General features: G+C 41.6%; 2 protein-coding genes across 4 annotated transcripts; both read left to right on the forward strand.

Moving 5' to 3' along the window:
• Positions 1–324: 324 nt before the first annotated feature.
• On the forward strand, positions 325–4,872 carry pex13 (peroxisomal biogenesis factor 13). The gene is made up of 4 exons (XM_086164929.1): positions 325–466; positions 1,621–2,321; positions 2,761–2,883; positions 4,045–4,872. Exons 1-4 carry the CDS (start codon positions 405–407, stop codon positions 4,374–4,376), a joined length of 1,218 nt encoding a protein of 405 aa, XP_086021055.1. The 5' UTR covers positions 325–404; the 3' UTR covers positions 4,377–4,872.
• A 637-nt stretch (positions 4,873–5,509) lies between these two features.
• sanbr (SANT and BTB domain regulator of CSR) lies at positions 5,510–16,147 on the forward strand. 3 transcript variants are annotated; one of them, XM_086161120.1, is made up of 22 exons: positions 5,510–5,621; positions 6,544–6,695; positions 6,849–7,020; positions 7,851–7,950; positions 8,032–8,270; positions 8,421–8,479; positions 9,197–9,357; positions 9,452–9,538; positions 10,252–10,362; positions 10,528–10,651; positions 10,786–10,938; positions 11,060–11,202; positions 11,304–11,376; positions 11,460–11,492; positions 13,019–13,118; positions 14,256–14,341; positions 14,528–14,556; positions 15,047–15,120; positions 15,207–15,295; positions 15,446–15,528; positions 15,612–15,652; positions 15,846–16,147. In XM_086161120.1, the coding sequence occupies exons 2-22, from the start codon at positions 6,546–6,548 to the stop codon at positions 16,043–16,045; spliced, it is 2,307 nt and encodes a 768-aa protein (XP_086017246.1). In that variant the 5' UTR covers positions 5,510–5,621; positions 6,544–6,545; the 3' UTR covers positions 16,046–16,147. The 3 variants fall into 3 exon arrangements, with proteins under 3 accessions (XP_086017246.1, XP_086017266.1, XP_086017256.1); XM_086161140.1 differs by having other exon boundaries at positions 15,909–16,147; XM_086161130.1 differs by lacking the exon at positions 11,460–11,492.
• The last annotated feature ends 3,667 nt before the right edge of the window (positions 16,148–19,814 follow it).

A 19,814-nucleotide genomic window follows, 5' to 3' on the forward strand; every position in this document is an offset into this window, starting at 1 on the left:
ATAAAACATTTGGAGTGAAAAGCCTAGTTGCAGACGTCTTCATTTGAAGCCTGACAATATATTGTGTTCAATTTATTGTGTTAGTGCCTTTAAAGGGGAAGATGGAAACATCGCTGATATCTTGAGTGATGTATCTGCCTAAACTCCTGTTTTTAATCCTCATTTCATAGAAAACATACTTAAATCGATAAGTCCACATTCAATGCGCACTAGAAATGCTAGAAAAATTAGTAGGGGAGGGGAAACTAAAACATCAGAGGGCGCTGTTGTAGTATCAGGGCTTCAAACTGCCTTAAAAGACAATAGAAAAAGAAAGTCCTGCTAAGAAACGTTAGCAGTCAGACGAGCTTCAGGTCGCAACTGTTTGTACAGTTTATGCACATCCGTCAGACACATCCTGTACTATGGAATCACAACCACCTCTAAAACCTTGGGAAAGACGGATTCCCGCACCTGTAGTTTACAGGTAAACGAGTTTCTTACTTATTTTCGTATTTATTCGCCTCAGCTGCTTCGTTGTTTTGATTCTCGAGTTGCGGCTCGCATGCTAGCGAGCACTGCAGGTGGATGTCAGTTAACGACTGGATAGCTAAAGAGGGCGTCGATTGTTGATAATATACTAGCGATTAGTTTAAATTTAAGATATTTTTTAAAATAGTTACGAAGAAACTCATTTAACAGCCGACGTATTGGCTTGGCCTAACCAGGCCTGCTCTTTCCCACACAAGGACGAAGACCCCACAAATTTGACATTCTCCTTTTCTTGTTGCGTCACTTTCTAGTAAATGAACCCTCCGCATAAAATCTTCGATGTCGACTTTAAATAATATTTTATTGTAAGTTCAAAATTTGATTTTTCATCACCATGGCAGGTATTAAGTCGTGTAAGGCCGTTCCTTTGCTGACTCAGCCGGAGTTAGAAATAAACAGAAACCGTCTTTAAAATAATTAAGTTTCAGTATTGGAATGGTGATACTTTTCATTTTTTACAGCATCAAGTCAACGACAGAAAGAAGCATTAATCCTAACAATGACATGAATTGAATATTTTTAACCTTTGAACTGTAAATGTTTTCTCAAGTGCTATTTTGCTACAATCTGAGGTGGATGTTGGCTTTTCTGATTAAGTGCAGGACCACAATGTCTTCTTAAAATCAACTCAATAAACAGTGGCCATTGAAAATTATTGAATTGTAACTTATAAATGTATAATTGTTGTGCATCTTATCTACATTTTTGTCTCTGTTCTGTTTGACGAGATGAGTTAAGCATCGCTGTGTGAAAGTCCTCTTTCTCACGAATTATGTCTTAAAACCAAACAAACCTAAACTGCTTGTTTATTTTGTAACTGCACTAACCTGTTATAGTGTCCTCACTTCTTGTGATCCTGCATTAAAACCACCTCTGCCTGTGCATGTACATACAGAGTACATATTTGCATTTTTTAAATAAGATATTTTGTACTAAAATCAGTCATGAATTTGGTTAACAGTGAACTTGCAAATTAAGAAGTTTAGGTGCCATACCGATTTATGGCATACGGTGTTAGGCTTGATCTTTTGTATGATTCATTTTTACTAATGTAATCACTGATGTCACTATGTTCTTCTCATTTCACAGGTCCACAGACTTTGGACCAGCTGCCGGCCCCCCCATGTCTGTCGGGCCGCCTGTCTTGACCAGGATGGCCCCCCCAGTACCTCCTCGTCCAGTCCAGCAGTCCTACCGTCCATTCTACGGCTCTTTCCCTTCTTCTTACAACCACTATGGGAGCTCCATGTACGGGGGCTATAGCCCATACAACTATGGCGGTGCCTATGGACTGGGAGGGTACGGTCGCTTACCTCACACTGAAGAGGTTGCTCCCAGTAGGTTTGTACAGCAAGCAGAGGAGAGCAGCCGTGGTGCCTTTCAGTCAATTGAGAGCATCGTTCAGGCTTTCGCCTCAGTTAGCATGATGCTGGATGCCACCTTTTCTGCCACGTATAACAGTTTTCGTGCTGTGCTGGATGTGGCCAACCACCTGACACGGCTGCGTGCACACCTCACCCGGGTTTTGTCTGCCTTTGCTCTGGTCCGCACCTTGCGATACCTCTACCGGAGGTTTCAGAGGCTGCTGGGATACCGGTCTGATGCTGAGGTGGAGGACTTGTGGGCAGACAGTGCCAGTGATGTTCTGGCAACAAACACATCTAGAAGTGCAGGAATGGATGACCCGGCTATGAAGTCATGGCCAATCTTTCTGTGTCTGGCCATAGTCTTTGGTGGACCATATCTTTTCTGGAAACTACTAAGCTCTAGCACCAGCTCTGCAGAAAGTGGTAAGATTTCCATACTACAGCTTTGGTTCTTAAAGGTAACACAAATTTTCTACAAATTTTAATATTTGAATTAATCAAGGTCATCCATGGCACTAAAACCCAATTTCAAGCCCTTACAGAATAGTGTTTCACAATGTTTTACAAGATTCAAGAGAAAACTTGTATTTTTCCACTAGTCTTAGTGACTGTCTTTACCAGTTAATTGTAGGGATTGTTTTCGTGCTGTAGCTTTGCAGCAACAAGTCACATTTAAAGACCTTATTAGAAGAAGGTTTTTTTTTTCTTTGTTTTGTGATAAAAATTACTGGAATATTGGATTCAGCTGATGATGATATCAGGAAGATAAAAAAGTATATGTACTTCTCAGTCTTCCCTCAGATCATTGCCCCTTCTACTCTCAACTGAAACAGATTGGAGCATTTTGTATTTCTTTTTCTAGCCACCAACTGGGCCAGTGGTGAGGATGATCATGTAGTTGCTCGGGCAGAATATGACTTCTCAGCTTCATCTGAGGAGGAGATTTCTCTTCGGGCTGGAGACATGCTCAATCTGGCCCCAAAAGGTAAGAGCTCTTTTCCAGTCCTAGCCAGATCTCATTTTTGTTTTGAGTGCAAAGGCTGAGGAACATGTATCTATCTATATTGAAAATGTTGCCCTATTTTTTTAAACTTCTGACTGTCTTCATTTCAGTTCAGTTTTAACTGTTTTAGTCCTATTTGAAAGAAAAAAAAAGGCCTTTATTTTCACATTCAGTTATACATACAGCACAACATCAGCACAATTTGACCACTGCTTTTAACCCATAATGGATGAGCCATGAGCAGAAGGCAGCTACTGAAAAAGTGGGGAGTAGCTAGGGCTTCGACAGGCTAGGAGGAGCGTGGAAATTAAACCTAGAATGTTTGGTTCCAAGGACAATCACTCTAACCCCCTGAGCCGTTCCTCCCCCTAATTTATGTCAGGACGTCCTCTGTTTGACCAACTAGTTCTTCTAGTCTCGTGAGTTTTTTCCCCCTCCAGTCAGAAAATTGTTTTTCTTGATTCTACTGAATATTGAGTACATGTGTATTGTTTGACAATTTGAGCTAAAAATGAAGAATCGCCCCTGAAACCCAGAGGCACGTGAAAGCTAGGAGAATGTGTTTTAAAGGGATATATCTACCTTACAGCCTATAGCCACCAATTATTGCATGTGCGCTGCATATGTGTTATGCAAATAGTCAAATAGCTCTTTGGATCTTTATTCTTTAATCATTTGTGTAGTCTTTTGCATTGGAGTAGATAATCAAAGTCGAATAAGTAAATCAACTTTTAGAGTAATGCTTGCCTATTTTAATGTGAATATGGTGAGAACATTTTCTCTTCACTTAACTTTTAAAGTTAAACCAACATTTATTCAACATTTTACTGCGAATTGCACATTTTTCCACGAAGAAAAATATGGAAATTTGCTTTACGTAAGCTATGAAAACTAGAAAGTAAGGTATTGATAAACACAGATCTTGATCTATATTGTGAAATCACAAGATATTTAGTAAATGTAAGTATGTCTTCGAGCTCTGCTATCCTTGTGACAAAATTTAAAGACTGACGAAAAGAAATAGGCTATGTTATACAGATCTTTTGCAAAGTGAGATTGTTACAAATCTGAGGACATTTTCTTTGACTTTCGCACTTGTGCTGTTTGGTCACCTCCTGTCCTTTTAACTCTCATTCAATCCAGAGCAACAGCCCAGGGTGCGAGGCTGGCTTTTAGCCAGCATGGATGGTCAGACTACAGGGCTCATACCCGCCAATTATGTCAAGGTGCTCGGCAAAAGGAGGGGGCGTAAACATGCCGAAATGGAGAGGCTCGCCCAGGTCCAGCAAACGAGCGCAGCCGCAGGTCAACAGCCCAATCTTGCCCAGGGCGCCACTCCAGGTCCCAGTTCCACACTCACCTCAACCTTGTCAGAGGACCTGCTGGAGTCTGTGTACACTGAAACACCAGCTCTCTCCAGCTCCAATATGACATCCAACACATTACTAAACATCCCCGAGAAGACGGATCTGTGATGGTTACTTTTGCGATCACCTCTGTATGCAAGTGTGTTATTTTTTAATTGTTAGCTCAGTCAGTAATTGCTGTTGTTGTCTAACTGTAAAATGTAATTAATTAACAGTTGACAGTATATTACTGTAACACTGTGGACCTCCACAAGAATTCTCTAATGTCCTTGGTTCTTGAAAGCTTCAAACTGATCCGGAACTCGATGATTGGTCAGATGGATTTCCATACACGTTGTTTGTCTAAATTTCACATCTTTTAAGTTAAGGGCTTATCCAAGGAAGATTTGAAATTATGAAACATTTGGAATCAGTCATTATGTTAAGGCATTTTGAACTGACAAATTAAGACGTCTGGTCCCATGATTTGCTCTCTCGGGGAAGAAATATGCTGTTGGGTTATTCGTAATGGGAAGGGGCTGATTTTTGCACATATTCAATGGTTCAGACACAGTGATTTTGTAAATATTTAATATAATTTTAAAATAAATATTTTTAAAACTAATTGGTCATTTATCTTTATTGAATGCTAAAATGCGCAGTAATGATTCATCGAAAAAATATATACTTAAATTTTCTCATACAAATTGGAGACCCACAGATGTAGTCATAATTAAAAGGTGGTATTAACTGGACTATTTTAATAGTTAACATTACTCCAGCATGGTTTGTGAGTGATACAATTAATGGTTACTAAGCAACGGGACGCCTAGCCTACCTGCTGCAGTGCGACAGCAGGAACAAAGTCGGTGTTGCAGATACCTTCGGAAACCAAACTAAGCTCTCACCCAGGATAACTTTTTGAATTAACGCCTCAGGTTTGTTTTTGATTAAGTAGCCTGTAGATATTTCTTTCTGAACACGAGTGTACCGGCTGATTTTACAGCTGTGACGATTACTTTGCCGGCTTCTTCACCGAGCCGAGCGCTGCCTTCACAATGAATATGGAATCGAATACTACATCCTCTTTAGTTTGTTATTTTTTTCTAAAAAAGTGACACTTTGGCTGAATGAAAGAGTCCCATGGAGTCTAAACCGTCTTTGAATGCGACCCGAAGCCATAAAGCTGAAGAAATCCGGGGGTACCTGAAGGCACCACATTCTGTCCCGCAAAGTTAGCTAGCATTAGCTAGATGGCTAGCTCGCCGGTGGGAGAGAACCGCAGCATCAGCATCAACCATACATAATGACATAAAACTGGCACTAATTTAGTTTGCGGGAGGGTGGTGACGGGAAGGTTGCATCTGAAACCAGGTAAGTATATTATCAGTTTCTTTCCCGTCTTTCAGTTTTAACATGTGTGGTCGAGAAACAGCTGCTTTAATTTGACCTAAAACCATCCGATGTCAGTGCGGCTTGTCGGAGCACAGGGGGAATCGGCCTTCGCTAGCATCACTGTCCTGCTTACTTTGTGTGGAATTTACCTAAAGGCCGCACAGCTCGAAATAATTATTTAGACAAATAATTTCCCCCATCGTTGTGTCACAAAAGCTTTGCAAATGTGGCAGCTTTTTTAAGTAACCAAGAAAGCGCCAGCAACGGATCTTAACTTCGACCTCCGTGAATGAAACCCTGATGCATCCCAACCAGGAAAACTTATATTATAACGCACTGGGCTCGAGGTTAGAGCAAACACTTGATATAGTATATTATCAAATACTGACTTTAAGTCAATACGGTGGTGTAAATGTATGTCCAACAATGCTCTTCACCTCTTACTGAAAATGTTGCCGAGGTGGAGAGGACAGGTGGAGTTCTGACGTCACAGCATTGAATTCACTGTTTGTGACGTCACAATGAATTAGCACTGGCCAAGCAATATATATATATATCTATATATATGTATATATATGTGTGTGTGTGTGTGTGTATATATATATATATATATATATATATATATATATACATATATATAAATGTATAAATGTATAAAGCGATAAGAATAAAGACATTTGACCCTTCCTTGAATTGAACTAAAAAAACGAAATCGCGTATTAGATGGAAGAGACCAACTGGCTGCTGATGCATTTTAATTCCTGTTCTATTCCATATCAGATCAGTGTATCCAGCACAGTGTTTGTATTAGTGCTGTGTTGTAAAATAGCAGCCAATCGATTACCATTTTTCAGAGAAAAAATTGTTTTTTACAATAATTCAGATGTCTTGTTCATGGCAGAGATGAGCCGCTTCTCCTCGGACAACAATAACTTTCCCTACGACAACAACATCCTGGTTTTGGACATGGTGCTGGGGTCCCTGTGGGGAGTTCCCCAGCCCATAAACTGGGACATTGTTGCCAAACTGGTTCCTGGATTCACTTCCAAGGAGGTAACTGGAATGCTGGGTAATTATTTATATCATCCTTCCACCCCTACCCTCACACACCCCCAGCCCCCACCCATCTGCCATTCCATGATCCATCACTGGGAAGCCCCACTTGTTGATGCAGAATGAAACCCTGGTTTTTATCCTACATTACAGTGCGCCCTTCGGTTTGAGGAGTTGAAAAACACCGGTGGATTTCCTCAGGTTGACCACCAGTGTAATGCCCTGACAGAGGCCAACACCGCCCCCTGTCATGGCCTGTCCAACATACTGGACAGTGGGGAAGGGATGGAGACAGGAAGCACCCAAAGCGCCAGCAATGTTACAGGTATATAAGTGCCAAAAGAGTGATGCTTTTGATATTGTCAATGAAGATGTTGCAAGTGATTTATATGATACCACAAAGGATGATAGCTTATTCTACTCTCCACATTCACAATTAATTTATTTAACTGATTTTCCAAGACCACAGAAATGCTATGAGTTGAATTACTCACTTACTCCCTTAAGGAATAACTTGCGTAATGGTAAAAAAATTAAATAAGCAATAGGTTACCTGCAAAGCCAAAATATTCTGCAAAAAATAGCACACAAATTTCACATATTCTCAAGAAATTACTTTAAGATTAGTTAACAACAAACAATAAACAATCATTTTTCAAAAAAAATGAGGAAGAAGCTGCCTCAATTCTGCAAGGCATTACTCAAAGATATCAGGAAAGTTTTGGACTTTGGGATGAGAGATTTAAAAAATATATTTAATTACTGAGATTGTATATTTCAAAGTCAGATATATAAAAGTTGTCATTTTTTTACATTTCTAACTAGTCATCAACATGGGATACGAGTGATTCAGATTCTTTTTCTCATTGTTACATAAGTAGACTATGCATGGCTCAGGGGATTAGCACAGTAGTCTTGTAACCAAACAGTCCTGACACACTCCTCCTACCCGGTTCAACTGTTGTTGTGCAAGACACTGAACCCCTAACTACTCCCCTGGCGCTGCCAACTGCTCTCTTTCATCCATGATGGGTTAACTACAGTGGTTGGATCTTGCTGATGCTGTGCTGTATGTACAACTGAATGTGACAATATAAAGGGTTTTCTTTCTTTCCTATACCAAGCCCTACAAGATATTTGCATATTTTCTTACAGCCACAGGCTCCAAATCCAGTCCCTCTGGAACAGGTCGTGCAACAGAGAAGAAAGAGAAAAGGTTGTTAGCAGAGGAGGATGAAAAACAGAAAGCCAGAGAGTAAGTAAAAGTTTTCACTCCATCGCATCTGGTTCACATTCAAATCGCACATCTTCCAAAGTGTTCAATGTTCCCACGCAGCCCCAACATGGTCATCCATGTGTGCGATGAGGCCAAGAACCTGAAGCAGGACTTCAGATGTCCCAGAGATCTCCTGGTCAAAGAGATGCGTTACTTCGCTGAATATTTGTCAGTGGACCCTCAGAGGTGGGAGGAGGTGGACATCTCTGTCCACTGTGATGTCCAGATCTTTGACTGGCTCATGAACTACGTCCGGAGGAACTCAATTGGAGAGGAAAAGAGGGACAAACCCCGTCTTGGTAAACACCAAACAATGACAGAGACGTAGAACTTGTGTTTTAAATAGGCTTGACTTATTTGTCAGTGAATGTGATGCAAGTCTTGGCTGCGTGCTGTTTGTTGTCGCAGGGTTCGCTCTGTGGGGTAATGTGGTTTTCTGTCAATTACAGAACCCAGCAATGTGATCTCAATCCTAATCTCTTCTGAGTTCTTGAAGATGGATACCTTAGTAAGTGCTGTATTTGCAAAGTTGTGTTTTTGGTTGAGGGTCAAATCAAGAAATCAAATATGTCAAACATATGATTGTGGGGTAAAAACCCCAAAACAAAAATGAACACCAAATGAGATGAGAGATGTACAGTAGTTGAAATTGAAAAATAAACATATTCAGAAATGTGGCAAAAAGCTGTCCAGTAAATAGACACTGGTATGGAATCTTTAACCACTGAAAAAAATATGAATGAAACATTTTCAAACAAATAATCAAAAGAAATAGATTTTTAAAGCCTAATATCTATTACTACTTTTGTGTAAAAAAATCTGATTAGATAGAGGGTTGGATGGTTCTTGATAAATACAGGACTTTCTCAGACAATTAGAATCTTGTGATAAAGTTCTTTACCCCCTGTAATGCAATCACAAAAACAAAAATGTCATAATTCTTGATTCATTACAAATCAACTGAAATATTGCAAGCCTTTTATAATTTAATATTGCTGATTATGGCTTACATCTTAAGGAAACTCATAAATCCTATCTCAAAATATTAGAATATCATGAAAAAGTAATTTTTGTTTTTTTTAATTGCATTACAGAAGATAAAGAACTTTATCACAATATTCAAATTTTCTGAGACAGTACTGTAATATACTTCCCTGCTTAGTTTACATCTTACGGCTGGAGCTGCAAATTTTGTGTCTTCTGATAGTTCTGTCCGTTTGTGCAGGTAGAAGAATGTATCCAGTACTGCCACAAACATATGAGCACCATCGTGGCCACGCCATGCAACATGAACTGCATCAACAGCAACTTGGCGATGCGCATCGCCGAGCTCTTCAGCCACAACGAGGCCGACGACATCCGGGACAAAAAAGACAAGTTTAAGAGGTAAGAAGGCGAGAGTGGAGGGCACAGAAGGAGAGCGAGCTAGACAGTGTTTGAGGAAAAGCCATCCTGCTTTCTTTCTGTCTCTCTTTCAAAGCAAATTGTTTCAAAAGAAGATTGAGCGTCTTTTCGATCCAAACTTCCAGAGCAGAGATTCACCGAGAAATGCATCAACTCTCTACAGGTGAGTCGAAGCTGCAGAAAAGAAAAGAATATGAAAATATGACGTTCTCGAAGACAGCGTGACTGTTTATGTTTGAGTAGTGTTCGAATGTGTAGTAAGAGAATGTGCTGCAAGTGGCACCCGCGATACGAGAACTTCTAAATTAAGATTGTTATTGTGAAGAGTATGAGTTGTCAGGGACGCAGAACGCTTGTGTTTGATCAATAAATACAATCAAAAGTTTGGTTTCAGATGTCCTGACACACACGCAGACATCACAGTAATCTCATCAAAAGCATCGTGGAATTATTGCTCATTGACTGGTGACGAAGAACCAGACGGAGCCAGTTTGACTTACATAGCATCCCAGCACTTTGAAATAGAGGTTTGATACTCCCCGCATCCTAGAGAGTTGTTTTACAAAGCGTATTAGTCACGCTGGCCTACCTAAACAGCTGCCACACTAAATAAAACATTACTGTGATTAATTTTTCCAGTGAACTGGTGTTAAATCTACTGTCCCACAGCAAAGTGACTGTTGTGAGAAGGACCATTCTAGACCATTTGTTTTCACTTTCATTCCCATCACGCACTCAAATCTGCCGATTCTCGCTTTAGCAATTTTAGCGATTTACAACTCATTTCGCTGTTTCTTCATGCAAAGTTCAGCTACACTGCTCCGTAACAGCATTAAATACGGGTCCAATCAGTGACGTAGGTTTACGCCATTCCAGGTGCGGTCTTTGCCTGAAGCTGCTGACCAAAGACACGGAGAGGAAGATTTCTTGTGTGCCAGGAAAAATCAACATTGACGATCGAGGAGAGATCATCTTCACACACTCGAGGTGCTGTAGGAAAACTAATTTTATTGCACAGCAAAAGGCTGCACATGTAGAACAGTTAGAAACAAGTACCTGACAAGGATCAGGGTCTAGAAACAGGCTACATAATTGTTCATCATAGCTTTTGATTTAATCACGTGGAATTGTTTTTCTTATATGTGTGTACAGACAGAGGAGTTGGGATGTACACGAGTACCTCACCAGTCAATTTGAGGAGCTGAATTCCTGGGTCCTAGTCTACTGGAGAATCTGGGGTACCATCAACTATCTCACATGCTCTCGATGCCAGCAGGTGAGAAGGTACCCCGTGTTTGCTTGTGTGTGTGTGTGTGTGTGTTCCGTAATTGCTTAACTTCTAAATCAAATTATCTAACAATTGCAAATTGTGTACAGTATGTGAGTAATGTGTGTGTGTGTGTTTTACAGGTGTTCGTGTGCACAGAGCTGACCCACTGCAAGTACCACCCGGAGTGTGTGCTGTATCACGGTGGGAGTGCTGAGAAAGGCTGGCAGGGCACTGGAGTCTACACATGCTGCAACCAAAGGGTCCTCCGCTTTGACCCCACCGGCTTGCCCAAGGCACGGACACACACAGTTACTCTTATTTATTCGTATAAAAAGAGACATTATGAAATCCAGATAGCGGTAACTATTCACTTTGTGTGTGTGTGTGTGTGTGTGTGTGTGTGTGTGTGTATAGGGCTGTAAGATGAGAGACCACATCGTGAACATGCCTGATGAGGAGACATGTGACGAGCCGACCGCCGCCCAGATCCGGGTCCTGAATGACCTGTTGCTGCACAGAGACGCGGTGTGTGTCTCCTCTAACCCGCCTGCAGAGGGGTGAGTGTCTGTGGGTGTCTGTGACAAGATCTTGTTGGACCACTTCATGAGAAATCAAATTAAAAAAAAACAAAAAAACATGTGCATGTGTCATGTCAAAGCGGTGCGGAAAAAGATTGCGATGAACTCCTGGAACCAACGCTCCTCGGGCCTCTGAGGGGAGAGGGCAGCACTGTAAGTCTCACCTCCATTACTCTTTGTCCGCCCCCTTCCCTTTTTCCCGCTCCTGACTTCTGCTCCTTTCTCTCTTCAACCAGTTTTCCCTTTTGAAAAACTGGAGTCTGCAACTGGTAGGACCCTCTACCTCCTTCCCACCATTACACATGCATACTCCCTGGTACTGGTTCCGTTGTCACATGGGCTGTAGATGAGGATCTTACTTTTGTAACAGTGGCCTTTAAAATCACTTTTTTTTCTGTGTGTTGCTAATCAAACTCCATCGAACCAAACTCTTGGTCTTATGTTTCAATGAAGACAAGAAGATTAAAACCAGCAGGACTGACCAGCATATCTTCAGTCCCCTTGCTAGCATTCTGAACAAAAGAGCCCTATAAATAGAACAATATCAGTTGCAGAGATGTCACCTTCAATGGCTCTCCTAGCTTTTGGCCAACCTTGTGCATTTTTCCTCTCTCTCTCTCTCTCTCTGCCTGTTCTGAATAGTCAGTCATCACCTTCATTTATTCTCTATCTGCTCCTCTGTCAGCGTTGTCAGTTATAATAAGTTTATTGTAAAATAAAACAAGATGCACTAAATCAGTATCATATTAGCAGCAGTTACCTGGAATAAACAGACTAGGTACAGATGGTTACACGTGGATAAAGGTTATTAATCATGACTTCCAGTCGTCTATATGTCACTGGAGTATTCATCTGCAACTGGTATAGAAGGTTCAGCAGCGTTTACTCTGAGGAGATATTGCAGGTATTGAAGCAAATCAGATCAGGTTCATGTTTCCTTTTTTAGGCCAAAAAGTTCAGAGTACAAGGGACGCTCTGTTTTGGGGGGGGGTTTTAGAGGAAAAAGGCATATTGTGGCACAGCACATTTCATGAAATAGATTATTAGCACGTGTAGCTGCTGATGCAATATTATTCTAGATGGTTGCCTTCTTCTGCATGAACCATTACTCTTACACAAGCTGTAGAAAGTAAGTAAAAATGCAAAAAAAATGACATGAAGGCATGTTGAAATACACAACTTTTGAAGTATTTAATACACCATTACAAACATACGCCAAACGCACTGCAAGAACTATAGGCGGACCACTCCCTAAGGCAGCTATTATAAGACTTAACATCCTGTGACCAAAAATCCAATCGAATCACGTCTGACAAGTAAATATCCGCTAACCGGCTAGAGCAGCTGAGCAAGAATGAACCAACATACTTGTGATATAAATGCATGCCACTCGCCGTTAACCGCCTTTCACCGAACCCTCTTAATTTGTAACTTAAAAAAATGGTAATAATGGATGTAGATCCATGATTTCCACTGTGTCTCCTGCGTAATTAATACAAGTTAAATACCTGCAACCTTTGGAGTGACTTTTCTGTTCAAACTTAAAGAAGACAAAAATGCCATTTGATTTATCATCTTTTATAGATCAGGGTGAAACATATATGAGATATATGCTTAAAAAATAATAAGAGGATTAGTCGGTACTGATGGGTTTTTATGAATGAAATACGAATAGCTGCGTTAACACGCGCAGTAAAGTCATTGCTTTTCTTTCTTATCTGGTTTGGGTTCGTACGGACCTGTAGCGGGTCGGGGGTGAAGATCAGTGACACACGGTGTGACCCTGTCCCCGCAGAGGCAGCAGTCTCTCTTGTCGGAGGATGAAGACTACACCACCGGCTCAGAGGTCACGGAGGATGAGGTTGGGGACGAAGAGGAGCTCACCAGGAAACAAGGTGGAGTCGCGTGCCGTCATGCCCCGGGGCTATTCCTGATGTTTGCAGAGGGAACGCTGATCTGTGGCTTATCTTGAGCGAGGCGCGAATCCTCCATAGTTACCGTTTAAAGTCGATGACATCGCTCTCATTGGTCTTATTCATTCAATTGTTTTCCCGATGGATAGGAGTAATGTTTTTAAGGAAATGTCCAGGTTGTCTCAATTCACCCTCTGAAATTTAAATACTTTATGGTCACTTGTCTTCTATGACAGCGTGCAAAAAAACAATCTCAGGCTGGGACTTTAACATTTAACAAATGTCTCTCATGATCTTGACCAAAATAGGTATTCATTAATCAAAAAAAAGACAATGATTGGACATGTAGCCTCTTTTATGTTATTATTTTGTGTGTCTTTCTACAAGATCATCTCACATACACACACACAACACTGAGCCGCTCTCTTCAGAGAGAAATACATTTTTATTATTCATATTTCAGTTTGTTCTCTTATCGATCCCATGTTGAGTACCCTGGTCCCGTGCACGTGTCCCGCTCAACGTACCTGTATATATGTTTTTTGGACTGCGTGCATGTGCAGTTGTGGGTGTGTATGTGTGTGTGTGTGAGAAGACCATACCATTTTTCTTTTTTATTTTATTTGGTTGTCTGTACTTCGTCATTGGAAGAGAACGGTAACTGGGTTGCGGCAGAATACAATTCTGTGGGCGATAATGACAAGAACATACGGAAATTCACCATGACGCATTCGCAGTGCAGAGAGTAAGTGTTAAAAGTTGACCTCTTTGTGGTCATTGAATGCGACGCTTCAGGTAGTTTGTCAGTCTTCTCTCACCACCTCTGACATTCGGCTAAATGTCAGGCGGCATTCGACGCGGCCCTCTGCGAGCATGTTGCCTCAAGCTTCTCCATGTGATACAATTAAGTTAAACAAGGATAGATGATGAAACATACGTTTTATTTATAGCACAACACCGTTACCATTCCCCGTTCCACTTTTCTCTGTTTCTATTTCTGAGGCGTCGCGTTAAGATTCGAGTTGGAGAACGACACGGCCAGCAGAGGGCATCAAAAACACACACACACACACGCTCTGCTCTTTCTCATTCTCAACTAAGTGTTTGTCTGACCTGCAGCCGCCAAAAAGGCGAAGAAAACCCACAGGCCTTTGAAGAAGCAGATGTCCTCGCCGAACTTCCACCGCAAAGACAGATCCGAGAAGGTGAGCGGGGAAATCAGAAGTAACAGGAAGTGCACGCAGCCCTCGGAGCCCTGCGACCAATTCAGACTGGAACGCCATCCTGTTTATTTCTAATTTTTATTGTTGTTTTTCTTTAAGTTCCAGGTCACATCTTTACTCTTCAGTGTCCTTTGTTTCTAATGTTATTTAAATCTCTTCTCTCCACAGTCACAGTCCAGAGACAACACCCCCTTCACGTGAGTTGTCGTGGAAACACCCGGCACTCTTTAGGCCTTTGAGGTGTTCTGAGGAACCCCAGGCGAAATTTACACTTCGAATATGTTAGGTAAAAAGAATCGGTAAAATAAAACAGCAGCTTAAAGCAAAACATCTAGATTCTATAACCTGTTCATTAAAAGAAGAAACTGTTTGAAGATGTGATTAAAAAAAAAAAGTTGTTTGTTCATTATTTGTACTGGAGGGAACATTAAAAGAGCCGCGCTGGTTCTCTGCGTCGCGCACTCCATCACATCAACAATGAGTCCAAAGCTTCGACAGCTGCGCTCTTTATCGTCGTCGTGGTTACCCCATTAACAGCGGACGAATTTAGAATGACGGCGATTAAAGCTCGGCCATCTTCAATGCAGCATCGCACGAAAAGAGCAGCTCTGGTGCAAGGTGTCTGGCAAATCTAAACAGGAATCATAACCTTATTGTTTGGGTGCTCTGTCTGTGTGTTTTCTGTAGAGTGAGCCTTCAGAAAAGCAAGTGGGACAGCTCTCGCTCCATGCGCTACAACCAGGACGCTCAGAGAGAAGAAGGTGAAGCCCCCGAGATACAAGCTTTCACACGCTGGCACCACCGGTGTGTGTTTCACCCTCTTATCTGAATGCCTCTAACCTCTCAGACCAGCGTCGCATGGCGGAGATCGTGGGCCACTTGACCAAGATGCGGTTCGGAGACCAGGATCAGAACAAATTCAAGGACACTAAAGAGGTGTGTGTGTCTGCTGATGCTTGCCACTTTTCAGCCGACCCTGCGGTTTCATGTTTCACCTACGATCACGACGGTTGCTTAACCGCGCCAAATTCTGCACCCGAAATAAACAAGGATTGTTTTTTGGACTGTGTGTGTGTGTGTTTGCAGCCAATGGCGGGAATATACTCCAGACTTGAAGCGCAGTTTAAGAGCACCTCTGGAACCAGGCAGAGTTCAGAAAAGACACCCAGGTACACATGCTTGCATTTCACACACACACACACACACACCTACTACTTAAATCTCCCATCTTCTTCCCCTCTGGTCCCTGCAGGATGAAAATACGCTATGCCCAGATCCGGACCGCAGAGAAAAGTTAGTAAGGAAGAGTAGATGAGTGAGTGTGTGCAGAGCAAAAGATGAAGAGTCCTCCCCCCGTGGGTGCTCAGCGCTTCGATAACACGTCCCACTGGCAGCTCCGAGCATGACCACCATAACCCAGCTGTGCTTCGGTCCCCTCCCTCCCCCACCCCGTCGCTATCTTCTCCCCCCTCTCTGCGTAACTCAGGTGGCGGTGCTCCGATCCCCCCCTGCATCGCATCACATCCCAGCCTGCGGCTTGTTTTCGCAGCTGCCCTCAGACCTCGGAAAACAAGGAGCTCCCCGGCCCGCGCTCCGACTGACTCATGGCTCGATCGAAAGGCGTCGGAAGTCGAAACGGCAGATGTCCCCGAGCCCCGTCCCCTTTTTCCCGCACGACACGCCTGAATAACACGCACTTCTGGTAGAGACATAGTCCTAGTCGCTCCTCTCTCGTAGACCACAGCCGTGCTCCTCAACACAGGGACCAATAAAGAGAAATGAACTGCACCTCTGACCCCTTGACGTTCTTTCAGCGTGTTCAGCTCCCGTGTTTGTTCACTGGGTGGCGGTAGAGCACCTCCAGGAGGTTTTTATTTATTTATTTTATTGAACATAAATAGTATAAACAAATATACATATGTACAAATAAACATGGCAAGGTAGAATCGAATGTCAATGAAACAACCAGGGATGAGGAAGTAAAGGACATAAGGACATTCGTTCTGTATGTAATCACTTAACTGTACAAGTTAACAGTGTTGAAGATTTGTGAGAAATGTTTAATGCTAAACAAAAAAGAAAGTAAAAGAAGATAAATAGATAGATTCATAAAATCAAAAAAAAAAAAACTTGCAAGGGGAATATAATATGTATATGTATTTAACTTTTTGGTTCACAAGGAATCTCAGACATCAAACTGTATATTTTTTGGTTTTTGGATTTTCCCATAAGTTTTAAGGATTTTTTTTATATAATTCAAAATTGTTTCTAAAGAACGTAAAATTCGGGGAACACTTTTGCATTCTGTTTTTGAGAATGAAGAACTTGGCCAGGCCTAAAATAATATTGACGCGTAGTTCATCTCTTTTGTTGCTTAAAAGTAAACCAAATGTAATGTTATCTCTTGAGAAGGAAACTGGTGACGATGAAAAAATGTCTTTAACCCATTTTTGAGTTTTAGCCCAAAAGCCCTGTACTTTTTCGCATGAGAAAAATATATGGTCATTGGTTTCAATGTTGTCTTCATAAAAGGTACAAATATTATCGTCAATATTAAAGCGTACCCTCAATAATTCCTTAGATGGGTAGATGTCATTCATAATTTTGAAGTAGGTCTCTTTTGCCTTGGGGGGTATGGGTAGAATCAGATACATAGTTCGCAACCTGGCGATCGATTTCTTATCAAATTCATTTAAAATATTATTTTTGTTGTGACGTCCAGGGAATAATTTTCTGTAAAACATTACCTCCAGGAGGGTCGCACTCAACTCTACTCCACTTCAACGTCACTTCCGGTGCACCTGTCCGCCAGGTGATCCAACGGAAGTAGGTCAAATTCTGCCCTTTTTTTTCTTTTAATTTTTTTTTTGTTTGTTTTCTACATCCCATAAAGATCCCCCTCCCTTAGATATATTTTTTTTTTAACAAGATTATTAATAACTCCTTCAGCTCCGACCGGGAGGGTTAGATCGGGGAGGGGTGGGCGGGGGGGGGGCGGGTGTTCCCCCCCCAGCTGTTCTCTCTTCTCCTCGACAGCGGATGCCGAGAATGGCTGAGGATCTCCGGATCGTGGTCATCGAGGAGGCGGAGGTGGGCGGCGGTGGGGGTCGAACGAACGCTTGACTGATTCATGGGTCCCGCAGAAGTGGTGAAATATTTGAAACTAAGTGACACGGCAAAAAAAAAAAAAAAAAAGAAAAAGAAAGTGATGCTGCGTTCACGGACCGGTGTCCAGCTCCGACACGTTGTTGTTGTTGTTGTTGTTGTTGTTGTTGGAAACTCGTCGCTTCAATCTTCCAGTCGTCTTTCAGTTTTCGGGGCCACGGGTGTGTAATGTAATCCAGGTATGTTGACAGGGATTAGCGGAAGGCTCGGTTTACTCTGCGACGACGTTTGAGCGGAAACGACCAGAACGCCTCATCTGCCAACGTCGTCTACGGTTACTTCTAGGAAACCGCTCCGGGTTTTATGAGATCCTAAACTACTGCACAATATAATCCGCGGCAGGGAAAAAGGGAAGGGGGGGGGAGTGTTTCATTTTAATGGTCATTTATTGGAGCTGCGATTTAGATTAGATTATTATTGGGAGCTTTTGTTTACTAACACATATGGGATTATAATCCTCTTGAAGGGTGGGATTATAGGATTTTCAACTCAGGTTTAATGAGGTGTTTCCACAATTTCCAATGGCAAGAAAAGCAAAATATAGAGATATAAACCGCTGAAAAGTCAATCCAAAACCCATGTTTTAAGCTGTTTGATCAAAATATCTGTCACATGTGGCTGCTGCAGTGAAAAGTTGAAAAAAAAAAAAAAAGGCTGATTTAGATGCCTGATGGGGCAACGCGGATTAATCCGTAATTTGATTAGTTCTATATGACACAGATTAAATGGTGGAGGCCTTTAAAGATTCCAACTTGTATCGGGCTAAAGTCTGATGACCAGAGACGTAGTCAGGATTAGACAAGTGGAGCAATCTGATTAGGTCTGCAGCTGTTATCTGGATTTTAATTTCACTGTTTGAGATCGATTTGAGCGGTAATTTCATTTTAAAGAAAATTAAATCTCACAATTTGTTGGTAGTCCCGCAGCCGATAGGCTGGGAAGATCAAATTCTGTCGGTTTCGTCCAGGTTGGAAAAAGCTTGGAGTCTTGAAAAAAAAGAGCTGGATTTTTTTTAGTTAATTTGAGGAACTGACAAACATGAGTTGCACAAAAAAATTAAGGTTTCGAGAAGTGAGACATAGAAAGTAAAGGGAAACAAAACAACTGGAGTTATTATGAAGCAGTTGGTCCGTTCCGCTGACTTTCGGCTGGGATTAATCTCTAATGCTAAATAAAGTGAAATAAAGTGAATGAAGAACTCTCGGAAAAGGCGGGGGTTATAAAATTCTCAACTTTAATGAGTTCAAAAAGTTCACAACAAATGTAACACCTCGAGAAGGGAAAAACTTGCCTTTAGAGAAACGGCTACTTATTTGGATTTATACATTCTTTTCCTAATTAAACTCGTTGGCAATGAAATTGAAATTACTCCGTGGACAAAAGGCCCTCTGTTGATTCGGACAGAACTTAACAGGTACAAATGAAATATACGAGAAAGAAAGAAAAAAACAAACAAACAAAAAAAAAAAAGAATAAAATACAAAATTAAATGTAAACCGGTTTTATTTTCATTTTGCTCTATGGGTAGTGTCTTGTAGCACTACTGGCATGGTAAACAATCTAAATTAGTACAATTCAAATCTGGAAAGCCATCGGAGTTAAACAGGAGTTTGTTATAAAGATGCAACCGGCTATGAATCCATAAATACCTCTGCCACTTCCTTAACATCCCATTAATGAAGGCTCACAAATGAGCAACAATCCTCTTAGAGGAAAACAAAACGCTGATGTCGACTAGGCGACAGCACACACGCACACACACACGCACACACCCACACCCACAACAAAAAGAAACAATATAAGGAAAAAAAATGTTCCCATGGTATTAAAGATGCTATACAATTGGGATGATATGCACATATTCCGTTTTGCATTCCCTACATGAGGAAAAAAATAAACAAAAAAAAACAAAAAACGCTGCTGTAGCAGCCGACTACGTCTTGGGCTGAGCGGGACTAGTGAGCGAAAAGACGTGACGGGGCGTCTTTCCGGGCCTTCATTAATCATCCACTAGATTCACATTCTCCCAGCGTTCCGATGGGCGCCGGAGGAGCTTGCGGCTGCGCCCTTTCCGTTCGGGGTGCTAGGTCTAAGGAGCCTTTACGCTGAATGTCAACATGAAACCCTGCTCGAACTATATATATAATATATTTATATATGAACAAATACATATAATGATGGGAAGAGCGACAGAGAGAGAGAATGAGGGAAGTGGAAGAGAGGCAAACAAAGAGTGTAACTTTTCCTAAAATGATCAACCTCAACATGCAGGTCTTGATAGGAGGGGGGC

Source organism: Fistularia commersonii, chromosome 2 (assembly GCF_037954325.1).
Source record: "Fistularia commersonii isolate RoL2024-O1a breed Wild chromosome 2, RoL_Fcom_v1.0, whole genome shotgun sequence".
Lineage (NCBI taxonomy): Eukaryota > Metazoa > Chordata > Actinopteri > Syngnathiformes > Fistulariidae > Fistularia > Fistularia commersonii.

Coding starts and splice junctions, on each gene's coding strand:
- pex13 (XM_086164929.1), top strand. CDS start 405: ATGGAATCACAACCACCTCTAAAACCTTGGGAAAGACGGATTCCCGCA. Junction 467..1,620: donor CCCGCACCTGTAGTTTACAG/GTAAACGAGTTT, acceptor CTCATTTCACAG/GTCCACAGACTTTGGACCAG. Junction 2,884..4,044: donor GCTCAATCTGGCCCCAAAAG/GTAAGAGCTCTT, acceptor CATTCAATCCAG/AGCAACAGCCCAGGGTGCGA.
- sanbr (XM_086161120.1), top strand. CDS start 6,546: ATGAGCCGCTTCTCCTCGGACAACAATAACTTTCCCTACGACAACAAC. Junction 11,377..11,459: donor TGAGGGGAGAGGGCAGCACT/GTAAGTCTCACC, acceptor CTCTTCAACCAG/TTTTCCCTTTTGAAAAACTG. Junction 15,121..15,206: donor GGACGCTCAGAGAGAAGAAG/GTGAAGCCCCCG, acceptor CTAACCTCTCAG/ACCAGCGTCGCATGGCGGAG.